Source organism: Dermochelys coriacea, chromosome 17, assembly GCF_009764565.3.
Source record: "Dermochelys coriacea isolate rDerCor1 chromosome 17, rDerCor1.pri.v4, whole genome shotgun sequence".
Classification (NCBI taxonomy): Eukaryota; Metazoa; Chordata; order Testudines; family Dermochelyidae; genus Dermochelys; species Dermochelys coriacea.
This window is the reverse complement of record NC_050084.1, coordinates 16,850,356-16,876,775: the sequence shown is the minus strand read 5'-3', so window position 1 is coordinate 16,876,775 and position 26,420 is coordinate 16,850,356. Positions and strand designations below refer to the sequence as shown.

The window sequence follows — 26,420 nt, the reverse complement described above, 5'->3', positions numbered from 1 at the left end:
AGGCAGAAATAATGTTGCTATGGGGCCCTGATCTTTGTTGAAGCCTCCTCCCCCCCCCCCCACGCAACACACACACAATTGGCCAGCAGCAGATTATAGCAAGCAAAACGTGAAACAAAAAAATTAAAAACCAAGAATGAGAGTTCAGATTCAACCCTGGAGACAGAGCAAGTATGGTGAATGAACAGCAGCAGTGCAAGCTTCCCCATATCCCATCCGTCCAAGCATGCCTGAATAGATCACTACAGGGTTACTGCGTGGTTATTTCGCCCATTCAGTCCTTGGCGTCTTGAGGACTGCTGATGATATGATACAGGCCTCACTTTAGGAAAGCACTTAACTACATGCTTAGCTCCATTCCTATTCAATGTAGCACATAAGCACACAGTTAACTTGAGGCATGTGCTTCAGTTCCATTAACTTTGATAAGACATAAGCAACCACTTAAGTGCTCTCCTGATTAATAATGTGTTCCTGAATCAGGGCCATGGAAAATTGTCCTGTAGGTTCTGAAATGAGATCCAACTCATGTGGCCACTGAAAACACATTAGGATAGCAACAACTCATTCAAAGACAGGCTTGAGAAAGAGCCACTTTCCAATTCAAAAGCTTAGAGATAATACAGTTGGACTAAGAAGCCTCCACCAACAGCTTTCTCCAACCTAGATCTACGACTGAGATATTCCACCAGTGCAAGCAAAACGTGCCTATTCTGCGATGGGATTGTTTTTAATGTGCTAATAAGCAAGAAAAGTTGCCTGTTGATAAAGATTGATAAAGATTTTTTTTCCGGATCAAGTTGAGAAGCGAACAAAATCCTATTTCAGCATTACTGGTGCAAGGCAAACAGAATCCGAACAGCCTAAGAATCTTATTTGGGGGCTATTTAAAGGGGTTTAGAGTGAAAGTATCCAACCGCTTCTGGGAGAATGTGCATTATTATTAAGACACAGCAAGTGCTGTCTACTCTGGATCAGGGCAGCAATGCAGAAATGCTCTAAGACACAGTTTTTTATCATACTTGCAATCATGTCCACCTTTTAAGAATACACACTTGATAATTGCAACTGGGACCCCAGAAGCCAGGCATCTCCCATCCCAGATCAATGTCAGCGGAGACCTCATCTCCTACAAGCAACAAGTCCCAGTAACAGCCGTCCCTAATGCGTTCGTAAGGCTTTCAGCCATTCTATTCTCTTCTAGGCTACTGTAGGCCAAGAAGCCCCAACAAAGATCAGGGCTCCACTGGGCTAGGTGCTGAATACTTGCATTACGAGACACAGTCTCTGCCTGGAAGAGCTGAAGTGACTTTCCCAAGGTCATACAGGGAGGAGTGTGTAGCAGAGCCAGTGATTAAAGCCAGATCTCCTCCTACAAAGTTAGGTCAACCTAGCTACATCATTCGGATGTGAAAAAATACCACCCTGAGCGATGAAGGTAAGCTAACCTGTCCTGGGGTAGACACCACTAGGTCAACGGAATAATTGCGTCACTGTAGTGAGCGTCTACACTGAAGCGCTACAATGGCGTCGTTGTAACTGTTTAAGTGTAGACACAACCTCAGTCTAATCTCCTCTGAGTTATGTATTTTGGTCTGAGTTACGCATTCCTCCAGGAATGGCCAATGCGGAATGCTGCAGTAGTAGTAAAAATCCCATAAAATGCACAAAGGACATTGTGCAGCGATGTATACGGGTCGGAGAAGGAATTCATTCCTGACCTCAGAGGCCATAAGCTTATTCTCCGAAGCATGAAGCCTGACATAATTGCCCATCATACAACATTTTGCAAAATCCACTCTCACTAAAACATACCAAAGGGCTGGTCATGTGCTCGAGAAGCAGCACTGGTTAATCCAATGAAAAATGTACAAGCCTAAAAATAAAATTCTCCTTGCCAAAAATTTAGTACAACAGGGTGTGTGTGGGGGGGGGCAATTATGACACTTTACTCACTTGTTTAAAAAGGTTACTGAGCCAACTGGATGGATGAGTAGAACCTTGCAGATTGATTTAATCACCATACATGAAGCATTCAAGTGGCACTTTTATCATCACATTTTACTACATTTGACAAGTAACAAAATCTCACCCAATTCCTAGATCTTTATGCTTTTATGATTTAAAGCATTACCATTGTTTCAGAATGGAGTAATTCTGCATTATCCAAAGACGACAGTACCTGCCATATCTAAATAATAATAATAATAATAATGCAGATTCCTGAGAAGTAGCTAGATGCCTTCCACTCTAAGATCCTTTAAATAACTGACAACAGTTTGCTTATTAGCACATTAAAAATAATCCCATCACATACTAGACACATTTTGCTCCTACAATATGTGGAATATCTGTGTGGTGTCTCCTTGCGTGAGCAAACTATCAATGGATATTTTTAAGTTAACTGTTTTACACTGATTGAAAAAGTCTCTCCCTCCCTCCCAAGCTTGTCTTTAAAGCAAGTTAAACAATCTTTAGTAAACACAAGGCTTTCTGTGTTTTTATGAACAGCTGTGACACCCAGTCTCAATGATTCCTCTCCCTAATGAAAAAAAACCAACTCAGCAGGATTCATCTGTAGTTTTAGCACCCAGTCACTAACTCAGGAATACTGCAGCACTTGGGGAAAAACAAACCCAGATAACCAAATACCTGTTAGATAGAGAACTAACCCCACTTGGCAGAGTTAACCAGTTAAGAGAAATGGGACACTGACCAATGAGGTTCAAGGGCAATGACCTGGTAAGAGAATTCTGGCATTGCCAGCTGCTGGCAAGGGAAAAGGCACTGTTGTTTCTACCCTGGACCCTGCTTCGGAGGTGCCATCTTTTACATTTTATGGATCTGAAACTTCATTCCCCAACAGCTGATAAGAATCTTTCGGTTTCTTCTACCCATTCCAGAACCTGCTGGAAGGAGGAAGAGATCACCACCATTCTATCCTGCCCCCAGTCCCTGTTTCGTTGGTCTTCTGTCTCTCTCCCCTTCTTCCTCTGCTCTGTGGCAGCAGTGTCAAGTTCTAGTTCTTTCACTGCTGCCCCCAAGGTACTTTCACTCTGCTGCTACTTCAGGCTTGTCTATACTACACTGTTCCACCACTCGGAACTATACTGGTATAGATAAAGGAGTACAAGTTCCCCTAGCATGCATGCAATTGTACTTGTACAAAAGTGCTTATATTGATACAGATTATTCTGGTTCAGAAAAAGGGGAATAAGCGATACCAATATAAGGCACCTTTAACTGCTACTATTGTGTCCACACTACAGTTATGCCAATATAGGCCCCATCAGGTGAAAAAAAAAAATCCTTAACTTTTGTATTACACACCAGCCCCAGCAAAGCTCTGAGCAGCTATCGAGGCACTGCAGCAGTCTGTCTGAAGACACAGGCAGACCACACTGCATCCATTCACACTCAGGAGGTTTTCCTTCACAAGCACGAAAACTAGAAGATATTCTGTTTAAATTAAAAATTTTAGCTCCTTGAGTAATTGATGACCTGGGCCCTCCACATTCAGCAGAGCAACTCCATTCGCTCCCTGCTGGAGAGTGGATTTTTCAAGTGCTGCTCCCATGAAGATGTACAAACATTTGGATGCAATATGAAGTCTCAATTTTATATTTAAATCTCCATAGAAAGAGGCATTCCTCTCCCCACATACAGGCTGGCTTCCAAAGGCAAAGCCAGCCTACTTCTGACAAACCCAGGCAAAGAATGGTCTTTTTGCCAGCGTGAGATCCCTGCACTGCCTAAGGAATGAATTTGAGAGGGCCAACAGCTACAAAATGACAACAGGGAATCAGGAAAGTAGGAAGCTCTGAGTACAGCTATTACTTTAAACACTGGTTTCAGAGTAGCAGCCGTGTTAGTCTGTATTCGCAAAAAGAAAAGGAGTACTTGTGGCACCTTAGAGACTAACCAATTTATTAGAGCATAAGCTTTCGTGAGCTACAGCTCACTTCATCGCATGCATTTGGTGGAAAAAAAAATGCATCTGATGAAGTGAGCTGTAGTTCACGAAAGCTTATGCTCTAATAAATTTGTTAGTCTCTAAGGTGCCACAAGTACTCCTTTTCTTTTTACTTTAAACACTATGACAGCTGTAGCCCATACTGCTGTGGTACAGCAATGATAGTTATCTCCCAATAAAAACACAAAAAAATAACAACGGGAGAAGAAACACAGAACACAATATGCAGTAATCTCCCCACTGTATTTTCCATCGAATGCATCCGATGAAGTGAGCTCACAAAAGCTTATGCTCAAATAAATTTGTTAGTCTCTAAGGTGCCACAAGTACTCCTTTTCCCCCCCCCCCCGTTTATAAATGTGGATAATAGTAATAAGCACAAATGCCTCTGAAAGTTTGCTATGGAGGTATTATCAAGTATTTAAGCTCCTGGTGTATTCTCTGCATAGTCTCAGATCTGCAGTATCAGACCAGACTTAGTGCCTTTGAGCAGAGCTTCACTACAAGCTTAGAATTAAATGCCATTAAAAAAAAAACAAACTCCTGTTCATATAATATTAATGCTCTGCTAAACACAGGAGAGCAAGGTGCTTTGCTTGTTCCTAGGCACCAGAGCCCAAACTGGACCCCAAAACACTGTCTAATGTTAGGTGCCTCTGAAAAATGTAATGATTTCGCCAACACGGGCAAGGTACATGCAGTGCTATCTATCTGCCACTTACCGTGTATAACACTGCCCTCCGATGACTTCAAGGGCGATTCAACTGCAAACCAGGCCTAAAAAGGGCATTGTGGAATCCCACAGCCAGTCTCTCTCAGCAATTTCCGATGAAAAATATTCCATTCACAAGTAAAAGGATGTTTACCCCCAGCTCCTCCCCTCAATGGCCAGCCCTGCAGCTCCCCCCAAGTCAAGCTGGGCTCTTTCCATCTTACACAACACCCCCATGAATAGAGGTTCTGCTGATCAGCTTCTCAGTTACACCTGTGCAGCCCCATTGATCAGAACTGATCAGAACTCAGTAAACAACCATGCACACACACTGGAACAAAATCCAGCTGCTTCTCCTGTAGCTGTGCTGTCACTGCAGAGCAAACAGGAGTTCAGCAACAGAAAGAGTATTTTACCATTTTTGTTTTGTTTTTTTAAAGACAGCAGATATGCCTAATACACACCGGAAGGAGGTGCCTTCCTGCCTCCTGGCATTTTTCAGAGTACATCACCTATATAGTAATTCAACACAAAGGACATATAGGCACCAGACCCTGCAAAATTCAAATATTTCAGGGGGCTTCTAATTTTTTTGCTTCTCTTTCACCATAAACTACTGGGCAGATGCTACTGATAAAATTACTTATGAAAAGAAAATTCACACTGATCCTCTTGCCCTCTTCCAATCTGAAATGTCCGATGAAGTTAATCAAAATAGATGTAGCAATCCATATATTGACTTCTTGTTTTGTTGAACATAAAGATTTATTTTCCCTTGAGGTAAATATTGACCGAAGCAGATGGGCCAATCAGTCTTAATATTCACCTCACCAGAAGTCAGCATCATCTTATCCTAAAATTTAAAAGGGGGGGAGGGAAGAGGTGGGAAGAGAGAGAATATACTGATGCCAGAAAGGTTAAGTGACTTGTCCAAGGTCATATGGTGAACTAGTGGCACAGCCAGGACCAGAACTCTCACATGCAGATATATAGTTTTTCGCTCTAGTTACAGTATCTCACTACAGGACTGGGCTCTTAGCAAAGAGTGTTGGAACTGTAAATATAAACTGTGCTGTACATCTGAAACTCGGCCACCCGGTGAAAGGTCTAGTGCTGTGCTTTCACCTTTGCCAACAGCCCAAGTGTTCAAAAACCACAAGTCAGTCTCCAAAAACGAGATTTAAAATATATCTTGTGATTTCTCCCCAGCTGGGAGCCCTAGAACCTTTTGATTTTAAATGCAAGCAGAGATCCTCATGGAATACTGCAATAGCTGGGGCTTCAAGAAAAAAGGTCAAATATCACAAGCCTCATAATAGAGAGTTAGCAACCACCTCCCTCCTTACCCAGACTTTTCTTCTTCCTGAGAAACAAGGTCCTGATCCTGCTAATGTTGAGGCACACAAGTAACTTTACATACCCAAGTAATCCCATCAAACTCCATGGAACATCTCTTGTGCCCAAAGTCATCTGCATGCCTAAGAAAGCCCTTGTCCTGCAATAAATTGTCCTCCAAACAATTCCTGAACTGGATGGCTCCTCCTGGTCCAAAATGCTGCCTTTCCATAATTCAAAGAGGCATGTGCCAGTGTTTATTTCAAGGCTATTCATAATGAGGCTACTGCATTAAGCAACCTAGTTAAAAAGACCTTGCTAGAGCCAAATCCTCAGAGATTTAAGACCAATATACATGCAAAGAAAAAGAGAGTGTCCTAATTATCATTTTACCCATACATTCTCTCTCTTTCAGTTGTATTCCCCAGTTCACTCAGTGAGGCTTGTGACTTTCAAATTGATGGACAGAGCTTTTCATCTCTCTCAAACTCTAACCAGCCAAATAATGAAAAATTAAAATTCGGATTCACTCAAGTATCAGTTTTGAAGTTGAACATTCAAACAAATAAAAAAAAAAAATCACGCCAGTAAAGCTGCCGTCTGGGAAGCAAAAGCGCGGGAGCACATATTGGGCCAAATAATGCAGTTTCATCATGTAAGACAATCCCACAACCCTTAGTCCTGGAAGGAACGCTATAAGTGAGGTAATTTTGCCTAGTGGATAGAGCCCTGGATTAGGAGATAGGAGAACGGGGGTCTCTGGCACTGGCCTGGTGAGGTATCTTGGGCAAGTCACATCAGCACTCTGTGCCTCAGTTTTCTATAACAGCCAAGCATTATTGTTATTACGGATGTCAGGAGGATGGCTAGTGTAAATGGGTTCAGTAACTACTCACACAAGTTGTAACACTGGGTCCTAACTGCATCTTCATTGGCAAAATAGGAGAGCCATAATTTTCCAGCTGCACCCACCACAGCAGCTCTTCCACAGAAGCCAGAGCACAGACAGGAATTGCTGTGCCCCACAGGGCATAAGAATACTTGGTGATTCTGTCTGTATTACAGCCTTCCTTCACTGGCAGCCATCAGCAACACATTCCAGGCCCTGTTTAGGATGGGGTAGTCAAGGCTATACAACAATCTCTCGTCGCAGGTTGTAAGAATCTAAACTTCCTCCACCCATCGAAGACCAAGAAAAGAGTCAGCACTGCACATATGCTCTCCCTGCCGTTTTCGGCTTTGCAGTATGTGAAAGGAAAGCAGCAAGCAGAATAGTAGCCACATACAAATCTGAGAGCAAAGCAGTGATTTCTCTCCTAGGGTCTGATGCTGGTCCCATTCAAGGCAAAGGCAAAACTACCAGTGACTTCAATGGAACAGGATTTGACCCCAAAAACCATAAAACATTCTGTACCATCTATGCTACTTAAATCCAGACGATCCAGCCATTCAGTCACCCACTGTATCAAAATAAGCAAACATAAGAGAGTCACCCCTCATTTTCTCCACACTTAATTATTAAGCATGTTACAATAGCCTTATAACCGAATTTATCCCACTTGCTCCACAAAGACCCTTCCACTGACTAGACCAAAAGGCTTTGCTGAACAGGAGGAACAGAATACACAGTGGTGGATTATTCTCAAATGCGCGGCTCTTTAGAAACCTCAGATGGCAAATAAAATTCAGTAGGTTAATAAATCACTCAGACTTGCAACTCACTGCAAACTAGTCCAGTGGAGACAGGTAAGGCTATTACAAGCCCAGTGAATGACTCCAGCCAGGAAAGCTGGTGGAAGTTCTTGTTATCAGCTGTAACCTGTAGCCCTGAAGGAAAGAAGAACCGCAAACTGGTGTGCCGGAACGCATTTAACAGACAGCCTCTATTCTGATGGAGTAACAAAAGAAAAAATACCCTTCCTCCATCACTGGGAATTTGCTAGAGAAACCATCATCTTGTAATCAAATATGAAGAATCTAGCAGAGTGAATAATTACATACCCTAAAAACCAAAATGAAGGAGAGAACTGGTGCAGAGACCATCCTTTTGTTCTGTTTGTGTACAGCGCCTAACACAATGGGGTTCATGACAGGCTCCTAGATGCTCCAGCAATATAAAAATGACAGAGACAAGGTGGGTGACGTCATATCTTTTACTGGATCAACTTGGGTTGGTGAGAGAGCCAAGCTTTTAAGTGACACAAAGCTCTTCTTTATGAGAGCCTCTTGCAGACTGTGCAGCTCGAAAGCTGGTCTCTCTCACCAACAGAAGTTGATCCAATAAAAGATATAACCTCACCCACCTTGTCTCTCTAACGTCCTGGTGCCAACACAGGTACAACAAATTGCAAACAAATAAGCTATGACATACAGACAGGGCCATATTTTCAATCAGAGCTCAGCACCCCAAAATCGGTCCATTTATTTAGGTGTCTGAATGGTAGTCAAGCTCTTATTGAAAATGTGGCCCAGAGAGATGGCATGTGTCTAGTAGCTGCCAAAGGTGCTGGAGCAATAACCTGATCTCACCTGTTTTATCCACAGAGAAGGTAGAGCACAGACAGCAGCAGCAGTGCAAGCTTCTCCACCTGGTCATCAAGAACTTATCAGCTTGCCTCAGAAGCTTGATGCGGGGGGCCCACCTCAAGATTGCTTCAAGCCCCCAAGCCTATCTGTCTTCACCGTCTCTTCTGAGACAGGCTAGTGCCAGTTGTGGGTTTCTGTGTGCGCCATGCAGACATTTGTCCACTGGAAAACGGATTCTGATCAACATTTGCAACAGGCCACTCAAGAGCCATCACACAGCAACCAGAATAAAAAATTACCACCACCATTGAGGGGAAAACAGAGGTGTGAGGTGATCTTTCAGAGGAGGCACACACAGGTGTGTATGACGCTCCCAAGAGAGTTTGAGTGCACAAAGTAAGCCACATCTATGGCTGAGATGTAGCACAACCCCATTTACACACCCCAGTTGGTAACAAATACAGGTATGTACCACTATGGAAACTCAGGCATTGGCTCCTCTGGAACCCATGCGTATTTAAATGTTTCATGCTCCCCTGAATGGGGTTAATATGATCCTTTTTTATTTTAAATCAGCCCAGTCCAACAGATGAAAATAAAAGTGGCTTATAAAGCAACTCAGGCCAGAGGGCTGCATTTAAAAATGGCACAAGACACGTTTCCAAACAACATCAGAGGTTATGTATAGATTCAGCAGCATCTAATGGAAAAAAGGGTTTTCCTTTGAATTTTCCCGAGGCAAACAACAGAGTGTCAAATTCACAATTCCACTGCAGAAGTGGAAGGCTGAGATGATAAACATCCACAATACAACTCAAAAGTCTAGGAATTAAAGGCTTGATCCTGCCAGGAACACAGCACTCTGGCCCCAATCAGCAAAGCCCTTCAACACATGAATATTTCAGCTGAAGCCAAAAGGGACTACTCCCATGCTTAGAGTTAAGCACATGCTTATGTGCTTTGCTGGATTAGGATCAGAGTGGCTCAGCACTGTGGGATTAACCCCTAAATTCAGCTTTTCCTTCAATTCCACCCAACTGGCCTAGACCACTCTTCTCTTTAAGCAAAAAAAAAAAAAAAGGGGGTGGGGGTGGGGGGAGAAATCAAGCAGAAAACTGTAATCAGGTTTCAGTGCAGACATCCCTAACTTTTACAGATACCTCTGCTCTTAAAAAAGTGTCTGCCATGATTAAAAATAAACAGAGAGGTCTACAGGCAACACCGGCTGCAGTAACTGCATTGCATAAAGAACCATACCACTTCCTCTAGTTAACTGAGGCTTCCAACAGCCCACCTGTCTCTGCAGGACACAGTGTCAAGCCTACCCCCTCGTGGAAGCTCTGTGAAAGAACTCTTCTCCCAGTGAAATACACAGCAAGTACCATGACTGGAACAATGCGGAGAGAAGAGAATGGAGGCTGTTTAAATGATTGAGATCTGGGAAACATCATCTCCCACCCTTCCTCTCTTTTCAAGTAAGATTTCAAAAAGAAAGGAGGTGGAGTACAAATGACAATGGTACTAATCTGGGCAGGTTTCAAATTTGCTTCATTACAAATAGTAGCTTATGCAAACTATTCCGTAACAAATTCTCCCTACCACCCGCTGGAAAGCATCTATGAAAATGCATTCAAAGTAAGTTGCATTAGTGTAATGATTCATTTGTTGATCACAAGCATGGAGAGAAATATATGCCTACCCAGCGAGGTGCCAGCTTTTGAGGCGTGCGGCTCTTTAGCTGTACTACCGTGTTTAAATTTAATACTATCTCAACTTAAAAAACTCATATGAAACAAACTGTTCAGATACATTGTCACCCAGCCAAGACCACTTTTGGCAGGGTTTAGGGATCATTTTTCACTCTCATGGCGAAGGCAGCATTGGCACAGAATTACTTGGATTCTGCAAAGTTTATCTACATACATTAGAGCTCTTAAAGGAAGCTCTGGAGACACCAAGAATAATCAGTAATTTTCCTAAAATATAGTCTAGATTAAATACATTTTCAAGTGTTTCCCATCATGGGCTGCTTTAGAAAATGCATTTTGAAACAGTGATGAATATATGACAAAAGGTCACATTTTGAGCTCCATCTCCATGCCAATTGAAGCCTCAATGCTCCAAGGAAAGTGATTTTTTTTTTTTTTTGGTTTCATGTCAACAATGCACTTACTTGAAGGCCTTGAAGAATTCTAGCCAAATCACCCAAGGACAAGAAACTTGTGTTTGCTGGACAAGTAAAATATCCTTTTGTTTCCCTGGCTCACCCCTGCATACTTAGTCTCCACAGAGAAAAGGCAGGTGAGTCACCTTTGCTCCTCACCTGGTACATTTGTGTCTATGCCAAAATGCTGAGGTGAACACAAAGGCTCCAGATTACTGTGTTTAAACAAACACACAGCACAAACTGCACAACACACATAATTATGAATATTTGCCAGACAAACAGGCCATGGACCATGCATTACTCCATTAGCCCAGACTTGGAGAAAGGTCTTGAGATTGGGAATCCTATAGCTTTCTACTGAGACACTCAATAAGGGGACTTATTCTTATCCATGGTAATGGATGTTTTCGTAGGATGAACTCTTCTCCATTAGGAAACAGACTGAGATCAGAAACTAATGTCACACAGGCCACTGAACCACCATCAAAACCTACCTGAGTAAATTCAAGCTATGAGCAAAAGGTTCTTTTTCCCCACTGCCAGTACAGAGCCATCATCCAGTTGCCCAAAGCCTTTCCACATTGGAAGGTTCATTAAAGCTTAAAATGACTGGATCAGCCTTTAAAAGAGAAAAGTCTTCACTACAGACATTGCCTCACCCCAAGAGATTTAGAGCACATGCATGGGCATCTTTCGAGACAGTCAAACACTTTCTACTTAGTTTCTCTTTGGAAAATGGCAGGGAAATTACTTAAGCCCTCATGAAAGGCTCAGTGCTCTGTTTGTACACGCCCCTAAATGACTATTACTCCTCACCAAAATTATCTGAACACCAAACACATTTTGCTACTGTCTCAACGAAACACATCAACTGTCTAATCCAGACCAAAGGCTCTGCTTGGATGACGGCAACAGACCCAGGGCTGGTTGACGCAGGGGGCTACGATGAATTAACTAACCCTGGGAAGTTACCACACATAAGTTAAAGTACATTCAACCCATGCATGGATGTTCTCATTCAGAAATAAAGTGGCCTTCAGTTCACTGTGGTTTAATCCTCCTTGAAGGAATGAGAGCCCTCTGTGTGTGTATGTGTGTGTGTGTGTGTGTGGGTGGGTGGGGGTTCTAAATGTGCTTTAATTGATGTGTATTACATTGGGGAAGATAACTAGTAAAGCCTCTCCTACGATAGTGCTTGGGGTGTGCTATAGACCTCCGGGATATAATTTGGATATGGATAGAGCCCTTTTTAATGTTTTTAATCAAGTAAATACTAATGGAAACTGCGTGATCATGGGAGACTTTAACTTCCCAGATATAGACTAGAGGACCAGTGCTAGTAATAATAATGGGGCTCAGATTTTCCTAGATGCGATAGCTGATGGATTCCTTCATCAAGTAGTTGCTGAACCGACTAGAGGGGATGCCATTTTAGATTTAATTTTGGTGAGTAGCGAGGACCTCATAGATGAAAATGGTTGTAGGGGACAATCTTGGCTCAAGCGATCATGAGCTAATTCAGTTCAAACTAAATGGAAGGATTAACAAAAATAAATCTGCAACTAGAGTTTTTGATTTCAAAAGAGCTGACTTTCAAAAATTAAGGAAATTAGTTAGGGAAGTGGATTGGACTGAAGAACTTACGGATCTAAAGGTAGAGGAGGCCTGGGATTACTTTAAATCAAAGCTGCAGAAGCTATCGGAAGCCTGTACCCCAAGAAAGGGGAAAAAAATCATACAAAGGAGTTGTAGACCAAGCTGGATGAGCAAGCATCTTAGAGAGGTGATTAAGAAGAAGCAGAAAGCATACAGGGAGTGGAAGATGGGAGGGATCAGCAAGGAAAGCTACCTATTTGAGGTCAGAACATGTAGGGATCAAGTGAGACAGGCTAAAAGTCAAGTCGAGTTGGACCTTGCAAAGGGAATTAAAACCAATAGTAAAAGGTTCTATAGCCATATAAATAAGAAGAAAACTAAGAAAGAAGAAGTGGGGCCGCTAAACACTGAGGATGGAGTGGAGGTTAAAGATAATCTAGGCATGGCCCAATATCTAAACAAATACTTTGCCTCAGTCTTTAATAAGGCTAAAGAGGATCTTAGGGATAATGGTAGCATGACAAATGGGAATGAGGATATGGAGGTAGATATTACCATATCTGAGGTAGAAGCGAAACTCAAACAGCTTAATGGGACTAAATCGGGGGGCCCAGATAATCTTCATCCAAGAATATTAAAGGAATTGGAACCTGAAATTGCAAGCCCATTAGCAAGAATTTTTAATTAATCTGTAAACTCAGGAGTAGTACCGAATGATTGGAGAGTTGCTAATATAGTTCCTATTTTTAAGAAAGGAAAAAAAAGTGATCCGGGTAGCTACAGGCCAGTTAGTTTGACATCTGTAGTATGCAAGGTCCTGGAAAAAATTTTGAAGGAGAAATTAGTTAAGGACATTGAAGTCAATGGTAAATGGGACAAAATACAACATGGTTTTACAAAAGGTAGATCGTGCCAAACCAATCTAATCTCCTTTTTTGAAAAAGTAACAGATTTTTTAGATAAAGGAATGCAGTGGATCTAATTTACCTAGATTTCAGTAAGGCATTTGATACCGTGCCACATGGGGAATTATTAGTTAAATTGGAGAAGATGGGGATCAATATGAACATCAAAAGGTGGATAAGGAATTGGTTAAAGAGGAGACTGCAACGGGTCATACTGAAAGGCGAACTGTCAGGCTGGAGGGAGGTTACCAGTGGAGTTCCTCAGGGATCGGTTTTGGGACCAATCTTATTTAATCTTTTTATTACTGACCTTGGCACAAAAAGTGGGAGTGTGCTAATAAAGTTTGCAGATGATACAAAGCTGGGAGGTATTGCCAATTCAGAGAAGGATCGGGATATTATACAGGCGGATCCGGATGACCTTGTAAACTGGAGTAATAGTAATAGGATGAAATTTAATAGTGAGAAATGTAAGGTTATGCATTTAGGGATTAATAACAAGAGTTTTAGTTATAAGTTGGGGACGCATCAATTAGAAATAACGGAAGAGGAGAAGGACCTTGGAGTATCGGTTGATCATAGGATGACTATGAGCTGCCAATGTGATATGGCTGTGAAAAAAGCTAATGCGGTTTTGGGATGCATCAGGAGAGGCATTTCCAGTAGGGATAAGGAGGTTTTAGTACCATTATACAAGGCACTGGTGAGACCTCACCTAGAATACTGTGTGCAGTTCTGGTCTCCCATGTTTAAAAAGGATGAATTCAAACTGGAGCAGGTACAGAGAAGGGCTACTAGGATGATCCGAGGAATGGAAAACTTGTCTTATGAAAGGAGACTTAAGGAGCTTGGCTTGTTTAGCCTAACTAAAAGAAGGTTGAGGGGAGATATGCTTGCTCTCTATAAATATATCAGAGGGATAAATACAGGAGAGGGAGAGGAATTATTTAAGCTCAGCACCAATGTGGACACAAGAACAAATGGGTATAAACTGGCCACCAGGAAGTTTAGATTTGAAATTAGACGAAGGTGTCTAACCATCAGAGGAGTGAAGTTTTGGAATAGCCTTCCAAGGGAAGCAGTGGGGGCAAAAGATCTATCTGGTTTTAAGATTCTACTTGATAAGTTTATGGAGGAGATGGTATGATGGGATAATGGGATTTTGGTAAGTAATTGATCTTTCAATATTCAGGGTAAATAGGCCAAATCCCCTGAGATGGGATATTAGATGGATGGGATCTGAGTTACTATAGAAAATTCTTTCCTGGGTATCTGGCTGTTGAATCTTGCCCATATGCTCGGGGTTTAGCTGATCGCCATATTTGGGGTCGGGAAGGAATTTTCCTCCAGGGCAGATTGGAGAGGCCCTGGAGGTTTTTCGCCTTCCTCTGTAGCATGGGGCATGGGTGACTTGAGGGAGGCTTCTCTGCTCCTTGAAGTCTTTAAACCATGATTTAAGGACTTCAATAGCTCAGACATAGGTGAGGTTTTTTGTAGGAGTGGGTGGGTGAGATTCTGTGGCCTGCGCTGTGCAGGAGGTCGGACTAGATGATCAGAATGGTCCCTTCTGACCTTAGTATCTATGAATCTATGTATTCTTCACAGATTAGTCAGTTTGTTTGCATTTCTCTAAACGTTCCCATATACACAAGCCCCTAGAGTAACAGCAGCAAATAAGCACCAGTGTAGGTATATTGCTACTTCCAAAGAGAGTCAAAGTCAAAGCCCTGGACTGAGATTCAGGAGATCTGGGTTTCATTCCCAGCTCTGCCACAGACTTGTTACTTTATCTTGAGCAAATCACTTATTCTCTTAGTTCGTCCATCAGTAAAAAGGGGATAAACAGCACTTCCTGTCTTCCACTCTCTCTTTGTCCTATTTGGATAGTAAGCTCTTTGTCGCAGGCAGTCTCTTATGTATATGTACATTGCCTATAGCACAACAGAGCCTCAATCTCTGCCACAGCCTTGAAGTGGTCCCATCATACAAAGAATGATCAGACTTTTCTCTTTTTCAGCCCCTTCCACAACGATGCTCAAGGGGCTTTAACAAACAACGCATTAATAGTTTCAGAGGAATGCACCCAAGGCCATGGGCAGTTACTCAACTCAATGTTACTTCAGCTACTTTCACAATGTATTGATGTTGCTAAAAATAAAGCAGGAAGCCATTTCTCACCTGACGGTCAGGAGAGCTCTGGAATACACACCTCAATCCCCTGTTCATACTCTGGCAGCCCAACATGCAAAAACAATCCTTTCAGGAGTTCACTGAAAAACAATTCTTCATGCAATGAAACAAAGCACAAGGAAGCAATTTGAAGGTCAAGTTCCCCAAGGCAACAATTGCATTAGGGAAGTAGGAGGGAAATGAACCCATGCACGTATATTTCAAAAGAGAATTTAAAAGAAGGAGTTCAGTGCTCATGGAAACCGTCAGGATGACAGCACTAGAAGCCAATGTCCCATATAGTCAACGGAACAGTAGAGACAGCAGCATGCCTCCCACACTTGTTAATATGCCACACACATTCTGCTTAACTAATTGCAAGCGTCAGAACTGCCAACAGACCCATACGCACCAGAAGTTCAATGCAATTCATTAGCGGCAGGTTAGTTCAAAGGTCTGACACAAGCAGTTTCATTGGCGGCATAAGACATCATATTATTTTCCTATGCTAACGTGTATGATCAAAGAACCTCCTGCTATGCTGCCACTTCTGCTTGTCCTACCTTTGTGCGTGCGCACGTGTAAAAAGGAATCTGAAACAGCATGGTTACATACCACTAAGCGTAAGGACAGTCGTTGCGGCCTTCACTGCATGCAGACCGTCTCCATACAAACACAGAGCCTGATCATGCAGCAATTGTGCCATTAGTTTCAGTGGATGCAGGATCAAGGTTAGCTGGCAGTATTTTCAAGTGCTCAGCACCCAAAACTGCATCGAACAATCTGAGCCCTATGGAAGACTTGGCCTATAACGGTAATTATTGCTCCGACTTGTAAGAAAGCCTTACAGATACATACACATGCAAGCCGGTCTAAAGGCTCAATGAATAATCCTTTGCCATTCAGAAGTTGTTTAAAAAAATTTTTATTAAAAAGTCCCTCTTGCTAGCAGCAGCATGGTAAATTAATAACCCAAATAAACATGTAATCGGCCGTATTCCTAGAGGTCATTAGAGCGGAGATCTAAATTACCTATAGACATGGCTACAGGGGCAATGGTAGAAAGTGCTGCAAGAAAAGCAACTAACGAAAGAGTTGAAAGATTTTAAGCCTTTGTGAATGTTTATAAATTTAAAAAACACAGCCCACTCCCCCCCAGCCCTTGAAGGGAAATTAAGCTTTGAAAGACATTGTAGAGGGAGCAGCTGCCAAGCACTACCAAGCAGAAGGGGGTTCATTTCAACAGCTTGCAGATTTTTAGCCTGAAGATGGGCATGTCTGGAGCATCAGTCCCTGTTCTTTTGCGGCCAGCTCGGAAGAAACACAGCATTCGGAGCGCGACCACTGTATCCAACTACAAATGTCAATGCTTTGTACTCCATCAAAGGGTCTCAGAGCACTGTACCAACAGGAAGGAAATAAATTTCACACCTTACAGTAATTTCATCGAGATCACATTTCCCTAGTTTGCTTATGAGAATGTCATGGGGGACTGTACCAAAAGCCTTACTAAAATCAAGATACATCACATCTACTGCTTCCCCCCCTACCCACTAGGCCAGAAACCCTGACAAAGAAGAATAATAGGTTGATTTGGTATTATTTGTTCTTGACAAATCCATGCTGGCTATTCCTTATATCCCTGTTACCTTCTAGGCACTTACTAACTGATTGCTTAATAATTTGTTCCAGTCTCCTGTCAGGTATCTAAGTTAAGATGACTGGTCTATAATTCCTTTCTTCGATGGGAGTAACACTCATGGAATTTGCAAAAAGAAAAGGAGTACTTGTGGCACTCTAATAAATTTTTTAGTCTCTAAGGTGCCTCAAGTACTCCTTTTCTTTTTGCGAATACAGACTAATACGGCTGCTACTCTGAAACGCATGGAATTACCGGCCTTATCTAATCACACAAGTTGCACTGGTTTAAACATGAATTGTTTTCAAAACAGACTGATGGACTGGTACAAACCATTCTCCATACATTTCTACCAGTTTAAAACTGACTATAATGGTTTAGCTTGTCTGCAAATTTACCAAACACAGGATAGACCCCCTATGAGCCAGGTTTATATTGATTTAAGAGCTCCCACCTACAATATGATGCCACCTACTTCCACAGATCTCAAAGTGTTTTACAAAGGACATGAGCATCATCAGTTCATATAACAGGTAGGGAAACTGAAGCCCTAAGAGAGAAGTGACTTGCACACAAAGTTGCACCATTTTAAATGAATCAGTTTAAAACCAACATATTCACTCAACTGGTGCATCTTTGTATGCAGACCAGCCCCATTTTCCACAACCCCCTCTCCCGAATCCCTCCAGGAGAGGGCTGGTTCTGTAGTAATTATAAGTAATTATAATTTCTGTTATCAATCTGCCTGAGGCGTCAGGTGATCAGGCTGAGGCCGCGGGATCATTTGGGGAGGAGATGATGCAACACACCAAGTGTCTAAATTTTAAAGTTTTATTAATAAAATAATAAAACAACAGTGGAGGTATGTGTGGAGGGGGTGTTTCCCCATGTCACTCAAAGGAAGGAAGAAAGTGTTAGTGCTCCAGGCCTTAATCGACTTTCATACTCACACACGCATTACCCAAGGCTGGCCACGCCTGGGTGTAACATAAGAAGGGGGGGGGGGTGAAGGAGGGGTTGGGAGTTCTTATCCTGTGCGCACAGGTCGTCCAGGGTCCCCTGTTGATCTCCGATTTGCCTTGGCTCTCAGAAGGGTTTTTAAGTCCTGGGTTCTTTTGGTGGCGTTTCATTCAGAGACCTCTGTTCCCTGTGCTCTTTGTACCAGTCCAAACCGGGTCTCTTGTGGCCTCCTCAGCTTTCCCAAAACACATCGGCTCCAGGAACGCGAGATTTTGTTTTCGCCCCCCATTCTGCTGGCCTTCGCCATCTCGTTCGTTTTTGCAATCTCTGCAGTCCTGCTCAGCTTAGTTCTCCCCTTTTCTTACGGTTGGCTGGGGTTGACTAAGATATGAACACAGCTGCAGACTTCTCGTGGGGCTCCGTGTCCTTGGACTGGGACCAGCGTCTTATCTTCGGACTGAGCTAGCTGAAGTATTGAGTTAACCCATTTTCTGCTCTCTTCCTCCCTCCCGCTTTGGCCTCTTGCAGCCTGCAAAGCAATCTTCGCTCCACATTTACACCTTTGACCGTCCCCAAAATGTTTTGTGATGCTTGCAACAGCGTTAGCTTCATGCAGTACTGATCTGATCTGCCTTCCGAGGGAACCCCCTGGGGGGGAGGGAGGGGCTGTGGGGGTGTGACAGAGGGTCAATGCAATGTACTTATTAGGTACTTCTATGGCCCTCATTACTGTAGTGATTATGAGCACCTCACAATCTGATGCATTTATCTCCACAATACCCCTGTGCAGGATGTACTATTATCCATATTTCACCCCTGGGGAACAGAGAGATTAAATGACTTGCCCCAAGTCTTGGAGGAAGCTTGTGGCAGAGCAGGGCCTTGAACCCAGGTCTTCTAAGTCTTAGACTAGCATCCAAACTGCTGGACCATCCTTTTTCTGCATCTGGCATAGTTTCTTCTCTTCAAAAGAGCCTTCAATCATTAATCTGCACTGATGAGTTTCCTAAATGAAGCCTGCTGCATTAAAAATATCCACCATTGTCTCAAGAGTCTGCACCAGGTCTCCCAACCAATCCCTCTCCAACAACTGGAATGATTTTGTAAATGCTATGTAAATGTACATACATGCATTGGGTCTACAAATGGATTGTTATTATTTAAACATTGTGCTAGCGCCTAAAGGCTGAGCAGGGCAGAGCTGCTTTGTACTAAGCCCCGAACAAACACAGAAAGCCTGCTGTGTGTGTGTCTGTCTCTCTCACCTCCCTCCCCACACACAGAGGGTTATGACTAAAACAGAAGGTGTTACCCATTATTAGTAGCTCAACTCCTCGTATGAAAATAGCACCAGAGACCCTGCAGCAAAAGCAGGGCCCCATTCTGCTAGGCACCATACACACCCCAGAGAAAGTCCCCACCCTGAAGAACTTACAATCTAAACAGACAAACCAGACAAACAATGGGAGAGGAGCAGAAAGGGGAAATGATTTGCCCCAGGGCACCCAGCAGGCCAGAGGCCTAGCCAGAAACAGAACCCACGTCTCCTGACACCCAATATACTAAATACAGGACCATGCCATGTTGTCTCTCCATACTGAGGGTTCACCTGAACAGCAGGGGTTCTCAAACTGGGGGTCGGGACCCCTCAGGGGGGTCACAAGGTTATTACATGGGGGGGGTCGCGAACTGTCAGCCTCTACCCCAAACCCTGCTTTGCCTCCAGCATTTATAATGTGTTAAATATATTTTAAAAGTATTTTTAATTTATGGGGGGGGGGGAATTGCACTCAGAGGCTGGCTATGTGAAAGGGATCACCAGTACAAAAGTTTGAAAACCACTGCACTAGAGGTTAACCCCCTTAACCCACGGTAACAGGCTTCACACCCTTTCACCATAAACTACCTGTAAAAGTTAACACAAAAGTCCAAACCCAGGTCTGACGCACCCTGTTCCTTTGGCACAAGTCCTTCCTGCAGGCTCTGGCTGGGACATTCTGCCTAGCAGCAGAACAGCCGATGATAGCCTGCTGGGTTAATTGACAGGCTAACGAGAGACACCTGTCAGCAGACCCAATCGCTTCTGAATGCCCTACAGATCCTGAATATATCCCTGCAGAAAGTACAAGGTCTCCTCACAGCGACAAGGGGTCAGATTCTGTGGAACTCAAGTCATTGAGGCCAAGGACTTAACAAGATTCAAGGCCATTCATATGGCTATCAAGAATATTCAGATTTATCATAGCATTGACATGTATCATAATATCTGACATTGGAGACCAGGTACTCCACCAGATGGACCTTGGCTTGGTTCCAGTCCAGCAAATCCTATGTTCCTAGGCACAGTCCAGGGTGAGCCAAAGATGGGTTTACTCCACTTTTTCACCTTCTAGATTCTGGGGCAGAATAGCACTGTCTATAAGTGAGATCCTCCATGGAGCTGTTCTAATTCATGAGAGTTTCCCAAGGGAAGCTCACAACCGCACCAAGTGCAACGCAAATGCCCCCTTCTGTGCCCAGCACCCCCCCATCTCTAGCACACCACCTACACTATAGGTAAGGGGATGGGATTCCCTTTGGGCCTCATCCCTAGACAAAATAAAGCCAGTTTGCATCAAGAAGGGAGGATTTAACAGAAGGCACCCCCCACCCCCACCCCACATATACACGGACTGAAATTTTGATTGTAAGAAGCCAAACGTCCTGAGATGAATACAGCCTGGGTAATTCAGATGGCTGACTGAAATGAGTTACCTGCTACTCCAGACTCCAAAAAAACACTTCACCAGGTTTTCGCCAGTTCTTTATCAGCACAGTGTAGCCAAGTCCATGTTCTCTCCCCTCCCATGCACCCAGAGCCAAGAGTCCTTCAGCTACATAGACTCTTGAAATGAAGCTCACACATTACCACAGGAATCCCTACAGGAAAGGAATGTTATTCCCCATGGAAGAAGCCGAGATAGTAATACAAATGAAGCCCTCTGCTAGGGATGCTGCACGGTCTCTCGGGGACAGAACCGAGAACATGCTTCAATTAATTAATTTGCTTGTTATTAACAGAACCAGTTCTCATTTTCCTCCACCAAAGTCACTTTGGGTCTGATTTTCATTTACACCAAGGTCACTCTGGCAGCGTACAGGGGCCTTTCAGAGTGTGTTAACTTCATTTATACTGGCAACCTCAGGCAGCCTTAGTATAGAGGAGTATCTGGCCCTTTGTGTTTTAATTCCATTGCTGTTAATGACCAAACAATAACAGAGTAAGGTGACTCCAGGCTGTGGATTTCTAAGCCAGATGCACTTTACAGCTAAGGAAGGGAATGTTAGAGAGACTATGTCACTGGCCTAGAGGGGTTTTCAGCAAAGGCACTCGGATGTCACAGTGATGGCTGCAGGTATAAAAGTCCTGACAGACAGGCTTTGATCGCACAGGCGTGAAGCAGCCTCAGTGGGCAGTCATCCCGGTCAAGTTCTATCAATAAGGCACTACACATATAGCAAAGCCCGGCTCACACAATTAACCTGGAAAAAAAAAAAAACAGTCCCATAATATAGGGGCTTGCCAACTAAACACAGAACTATGTGACCTGGGAAGCAGAGGATAGCTGCAACTGGGTCGCTGAGGAGAAGGCATTGCCTGGAAGGTATATGGTGCTTAAGGCAGGTGCAGGAGGCTAACTCTGGGATTGCAGGCTCGTGACATTAGGAAGCGGATATTTCCTAATATGATGAGTTAACAAAAGGAGCTTCTGACCCACAAAGCATCAAGCAGTGATTCAAAGGCAAGGAAAATCAGGCACCTTCTACAATAATATCAGCTCAACGCTGTGAGGTGAGCACTCCTGTGAGGTGTCAAGCACCCTGATGCAACTAATGAGTAAAAAGCAGGAGTGAAAAAGCTCAGTAGCTGAGAGAACACAGGGAGTGACCAGGAAAATACAAAACCTCAGAATCTACCTCATATACCCAGAGCGGCAAAGCAATAGCCACAAGAGAACACCCCTTGGGAAGCCCACTTTGCAGAACAGGGCAATTCCAAAAGGCAGCAATACCCCTATGAAGCATCAGCCGAGCCCACATGATTAAGTGCCATCTCCAAATTGCTGCTGAATGCAGCTTTGCTTCCTTGTTTTCCTTCTTACCTGCTGATGCTGCCTTGCTCCTGCTGTGATAGACTTCACGAGGGTGTCTATTAACGGCTTACACATGACCTGTAACAAAGAAGGACCCGGCCATTAGTGCCTCGCTGCAAAACCTAGTTTGTTTGTTTTTTTAAAAAAGGCCTAAATTTTAGTCAGCTGTTGTGTATGTTGATTCAGCACTCGGTTACTGGAAAGGTAACCAGCTTTGCTCACAACAACTCTGGGCAAAGCCTTAGCTCTACTGAAGTCAGTGGCAAAACTCCCACTGTCTTCAACAGGGTCCCAATTTCATGCTCTGTCTTTTGACTGGCACTGTGGGCTTAAACCGAGATCCTGCCAACATTTTAGGCACCTCTATGGTCCCACTGACGCATGGGAATACCCAGAGTTAGGGTTTGTCTACAAAGGGAATTATTCCTGATTAATTCCGTGTGTGGATGCTCTAATTCTGGAACAGAGTGCCTTATTCTGAATTAGCTTAATCCACTTTGCAAGTGCTTAATCCTGCTTTAAAGTCACACCCTAACCTAATTTATTCTGGATTAATTTTCATGAGTAGACAAGCCCTTAGAATGGTGAATACTTGGGGGGAAAAGAAAAAAAAAAACTCAAGAGTGTTGGAAGGGATACTGACTATCATGCTTCATGGTGAAGTCAGCCTGCAACTAATGCAGGTCAGGGAGAGTTTCCCTGTGGACAGGTTATTCCATAACTGCCCACTGCGGAGTTTCTTGCACCTTCCTCTGAAAAAGCAGGTATTCCCCACTGTCAGTGAGAGGTTACCAGACTAGTGGACCTGGAGTCTGAGGTCAATCTGGCAACTCCTATGTCTCTAAATGAATCCTCCCAGCTTCACGAGTATTAAGAATCCAAAGAGAACAATGCAAACAAGAAGGGTGCACAAATATCTTGCTCAAACATCCATGATTTCATGTATAAATAATAGTAATGCTTTGCTCTGATCAAGCACCTTGTCCATCAGAGGCCCTCGCAGTTCTTTGCTATAGAATGGAACCCTCCCGAACTCTTTGTGTGGTTATTAAAAACCGTAGAGACTCAGGAGGCAACTCAGACCCGTGACTCATGAATGAGCAGGCTGGGCAACAGGTTAAACTGAAACTAAACATCTCAACACCCTTGTAAACCATCACCTTTAAATGGACAAAAATCAGACACAAAGGTTATGGGGATGATCCTGAAAGCAGCTCCGTGCCCTTAGATCCTGGTGCCTCCAATGGGAGCCCAGAGCACTTGGCATGTTGCAGAATCGGGTCCTAAGCAAGTTGCCCAAGATCAATGGAAAAGCCGGGAGTAGGCTTGGCCAATAGCCGGTATTTGCCCTTCCCATCTCTCACTTGTCAATTAGGGTAGGGCAGGGCACAGCCTCGCAAGGAAACCAACCTTCCAGAAGCTCCCCCTTGCCAGAGCTGAATTAAGTAAAGAATCTGAAAAATGTCCCATTCTCAGTTTGATATTTTGGAGCCACTTTTCTTAGTTAAACAGCTATGAGACAGCTGTCCAGGTGGCTATTTCCCCTGCTTCCAGAGGGCTTAAAGCATCACAGAATTTCGTGGGTTTTGGTTTGGGTTTGTTTTTTATTAAATCATCACCGCCATTTCTTGATGGCCCCAGCTCAGACACTCCATGATCACACCACAGCACTCCAGGAAGCTAATTAAACTGCCTCAGCAGCCCAAGGAGAGATGGCTGTCTGCAGGTCTGAGGTTTTATTTGGGAAGAAATGTGTTCAGGACAAATACTGCTCACTGAGTCCAACACACTGAGGTCAGCCTCATCCCAGAGACTGTTTACAATGCTGAGGATTCTGGAGAAAGGGCCCTCCTAAAGCATAGTCTCCTTTACCCAAAAGCCTCTGTGTATCTGAAGTACCAGGAGGGGCATGTCCTCTAGCTGTCAAGAGGAGGGAAGGGGTTCAGAGAACTGTTTCTTGGACAGACCCCTGAAAAGCCATCTGGAGGGTTAGAGGCAGCCTATACAGATGCAGAGGTTCAAAGCCTGCAGGAGACAACATCCACTGCCTATCCCAAAGGTTTGGGGGTGACGACACTGCTCCACCAAGAAGGTTGGAATATGTGCACTGGATTCTAGTTTGCAGGAGACTGAGAAAATGCAGACACTCAGCACACGTTGTGTGTGCAGATAAAAAGCCATTGCCCAGAGGCAGCTGGATTAGAATTGCAAGCCTAATGCATCTCTACCGTCTTGAGTACACGTATCAAGCTAATACACAATGGCAGATTTCATCTGGCTAGGGCCTCATAAGGCATCCTAAAAAGTATGGCCTTTCAATTCAATTCAGATTTCTATGCCAGTATTCCTCTGTATGATGCTGTGTTGTTAATGGTAGAATGTAAGAATAGTTCATTCCTCTGCCTCTTAGACTTAGCAAGCTGAAATTCTTGTAAATTTTAAAGCTGTTCTGCAAGCCTGCAATTAACTGAAAAAAAAACCAAAAACAAAAAAATCTTGTTGCTTTCTGAGGGTTTACACTGGAACACAGGGTACCACATTCCTAGCAAAGCTTACCGGGAAGCGGTTGAAGAGATCAAGAAACATAGATCCCGTGAGGGCACTCTTTCGCCTGGTCAGGAATCCACTCAACGCCTCCTGATACAGCATGGTCACTCTCTTCAGGTCTAGAAGGCCTGTGCCAGAAAGCTGGAAAGCGCCACAAGGAAAGATGAGCTTGTGAAGCAACAGGAGTGATTCTATCTATACCAGAGCACCAGGGAGCACACGTCAAGATTGCCAAAGCTTATCGTTCTTGGGTAACTTACACATTTGTCCCAAACAAAATGCCTTTTCAGGGCCCACCCCAAGCATATTCCTCACATCCCCATGAGAGTTGTGTGTGTGCGCAAGGAATGCAGGATCAAGACCACTCAGCTCTTACCTGGTGCTTTTAATTTATAGCTCCCCAAGTGCTTTATGAAAGGTAACTATCCTTATTCCCATCGTTCAGGTAGGGAAAACTAAGGCACAGAAAGGAATCGACACTAGGATTTTCAGAACAGCTCGAGACCTTTGCCCAAGGCCACAGATCAGTGGCAGAGCTAGAAACAACACCAGGTTTCCTGACTGCCAATCCACTGGACAACACTAACTCCATACACAGGTGAGTTAGGCCATGCTCCAATTTGCTGGATTACACCCCACCCTTCCTGGAAAAGGGCTCACAGTCAGCAGGAAGAGGTAGCGGGGCAAAGATACGTGAGAACAATGGGGTGAGCAGCATGAATATGTATGCTCGGGGTCTGGTTTATTATCCAATTAGAAGGCACCCAAAATGTATTAGCACCCCTTGATGGCTAAAGGAGAGATACCTCACCTGGAGAAGTGGTTAAGATGGAGACAGGGTAGGAGGATATGGGAGTTCAGGAAACGAAGGATCTTCTGATCAGAGAGGCAGGACATTGTGGGACCATGACCACCAAAGGCAATAATACAAGGCAGACTGACAATACAAAAGCCACCTGGGATCCCAGCCCCGTAAAGCCCCTGCCTGGGGAAGTGGCCAGCCCTCTTACCTGGTCAGTCTGTGCACTGCTCCCTTCGCTGTTTTTCTGTTTCTTTTTCGAGGGAGAAAGAGGAGTCGCCATCTCTCTGGCCACATTTCCTTTCAGCACTTTGAACAGGTACAAAGAGGCGCTGAACCACAAACAAAACAGACAGGTGGGCAGTGTTTAGTGGAGTGCCCAAAAGCCAAGGCTCAGGCCCCTGCAATCAGGTCTCCAACAGAACTTACAAGCAGGCCACTGGTCAGACAGACAGAGCAAGCAGCTCTTCTCAGTGATCTGCAGCAGGGACAACAAGCAAGTCTGGATGATGGGGTGGGGCTGCAGGGTCTCCTCTCTCTAATGCAGTCTCTGTTTTACTGACGGCTACATCAGGAGCTAACACCCCTTTGCTCATTACATCTTCCACCCAAGAATAGCCCAGTGCCTTGCATACTCTTATTTACTGTATTGTGGTAGCGCCTACAGCTGCCGTATTGCACTAGGCACTATACACACATGCAATGGGAAGGCAGCCCCTACCCCAAAGAGCAGACAGTCTAACGCATCGAGGGATACAGCCAACAGATTCCAGAGGGAAGCACAATGTTACAGTTGAGTCAAACCTGACTAGGCATGTTTAGAGTGCTAAGTAGTGGCATCCCCATTCAGAGATGGGAGAACCAAGGCTCAGAGATGGGAAGGGACTAGCTTGAGGTCACCCACGTTTTCTGGCATAACACGGCAACAGGAGAAATAAATATAGGCTGCACCAGCATCT

At 43.9% G+C, this 26,420-nt stretch overlaps 1 protein-coding gene across 1 annotated transcript in view; it reads right to left on the bottom strand.

Annotated features, from left to right (window-relative positions):
* Positions 1-26,420, bottom strand: part of MYBBP1A (MYB binding protein 1a) — an 81,148-nt gene that overhangs the window by 25,374 nt on the left and 29,354 nt on the right. Inside the window, exons 21-23 of the mRNA XM_038376092.2 lie at positions 25,673-25,793; positions 24,672-24,803; positions 22,125-22,193 (exon numbers count right to left, since the gene is read on the bottom strand). Of these exons, the coding sequence (XP_038232020.2) occupies positions 22,125-22,193; positions 24,672-24,803; positions 25,673-25,793 (322 nt within the window). The remainder of the gene's footprint in view (positions 1-22,124; positions 22,194-24,671; positions 24,804-25,672; positions 25,794-26,420) is intronic.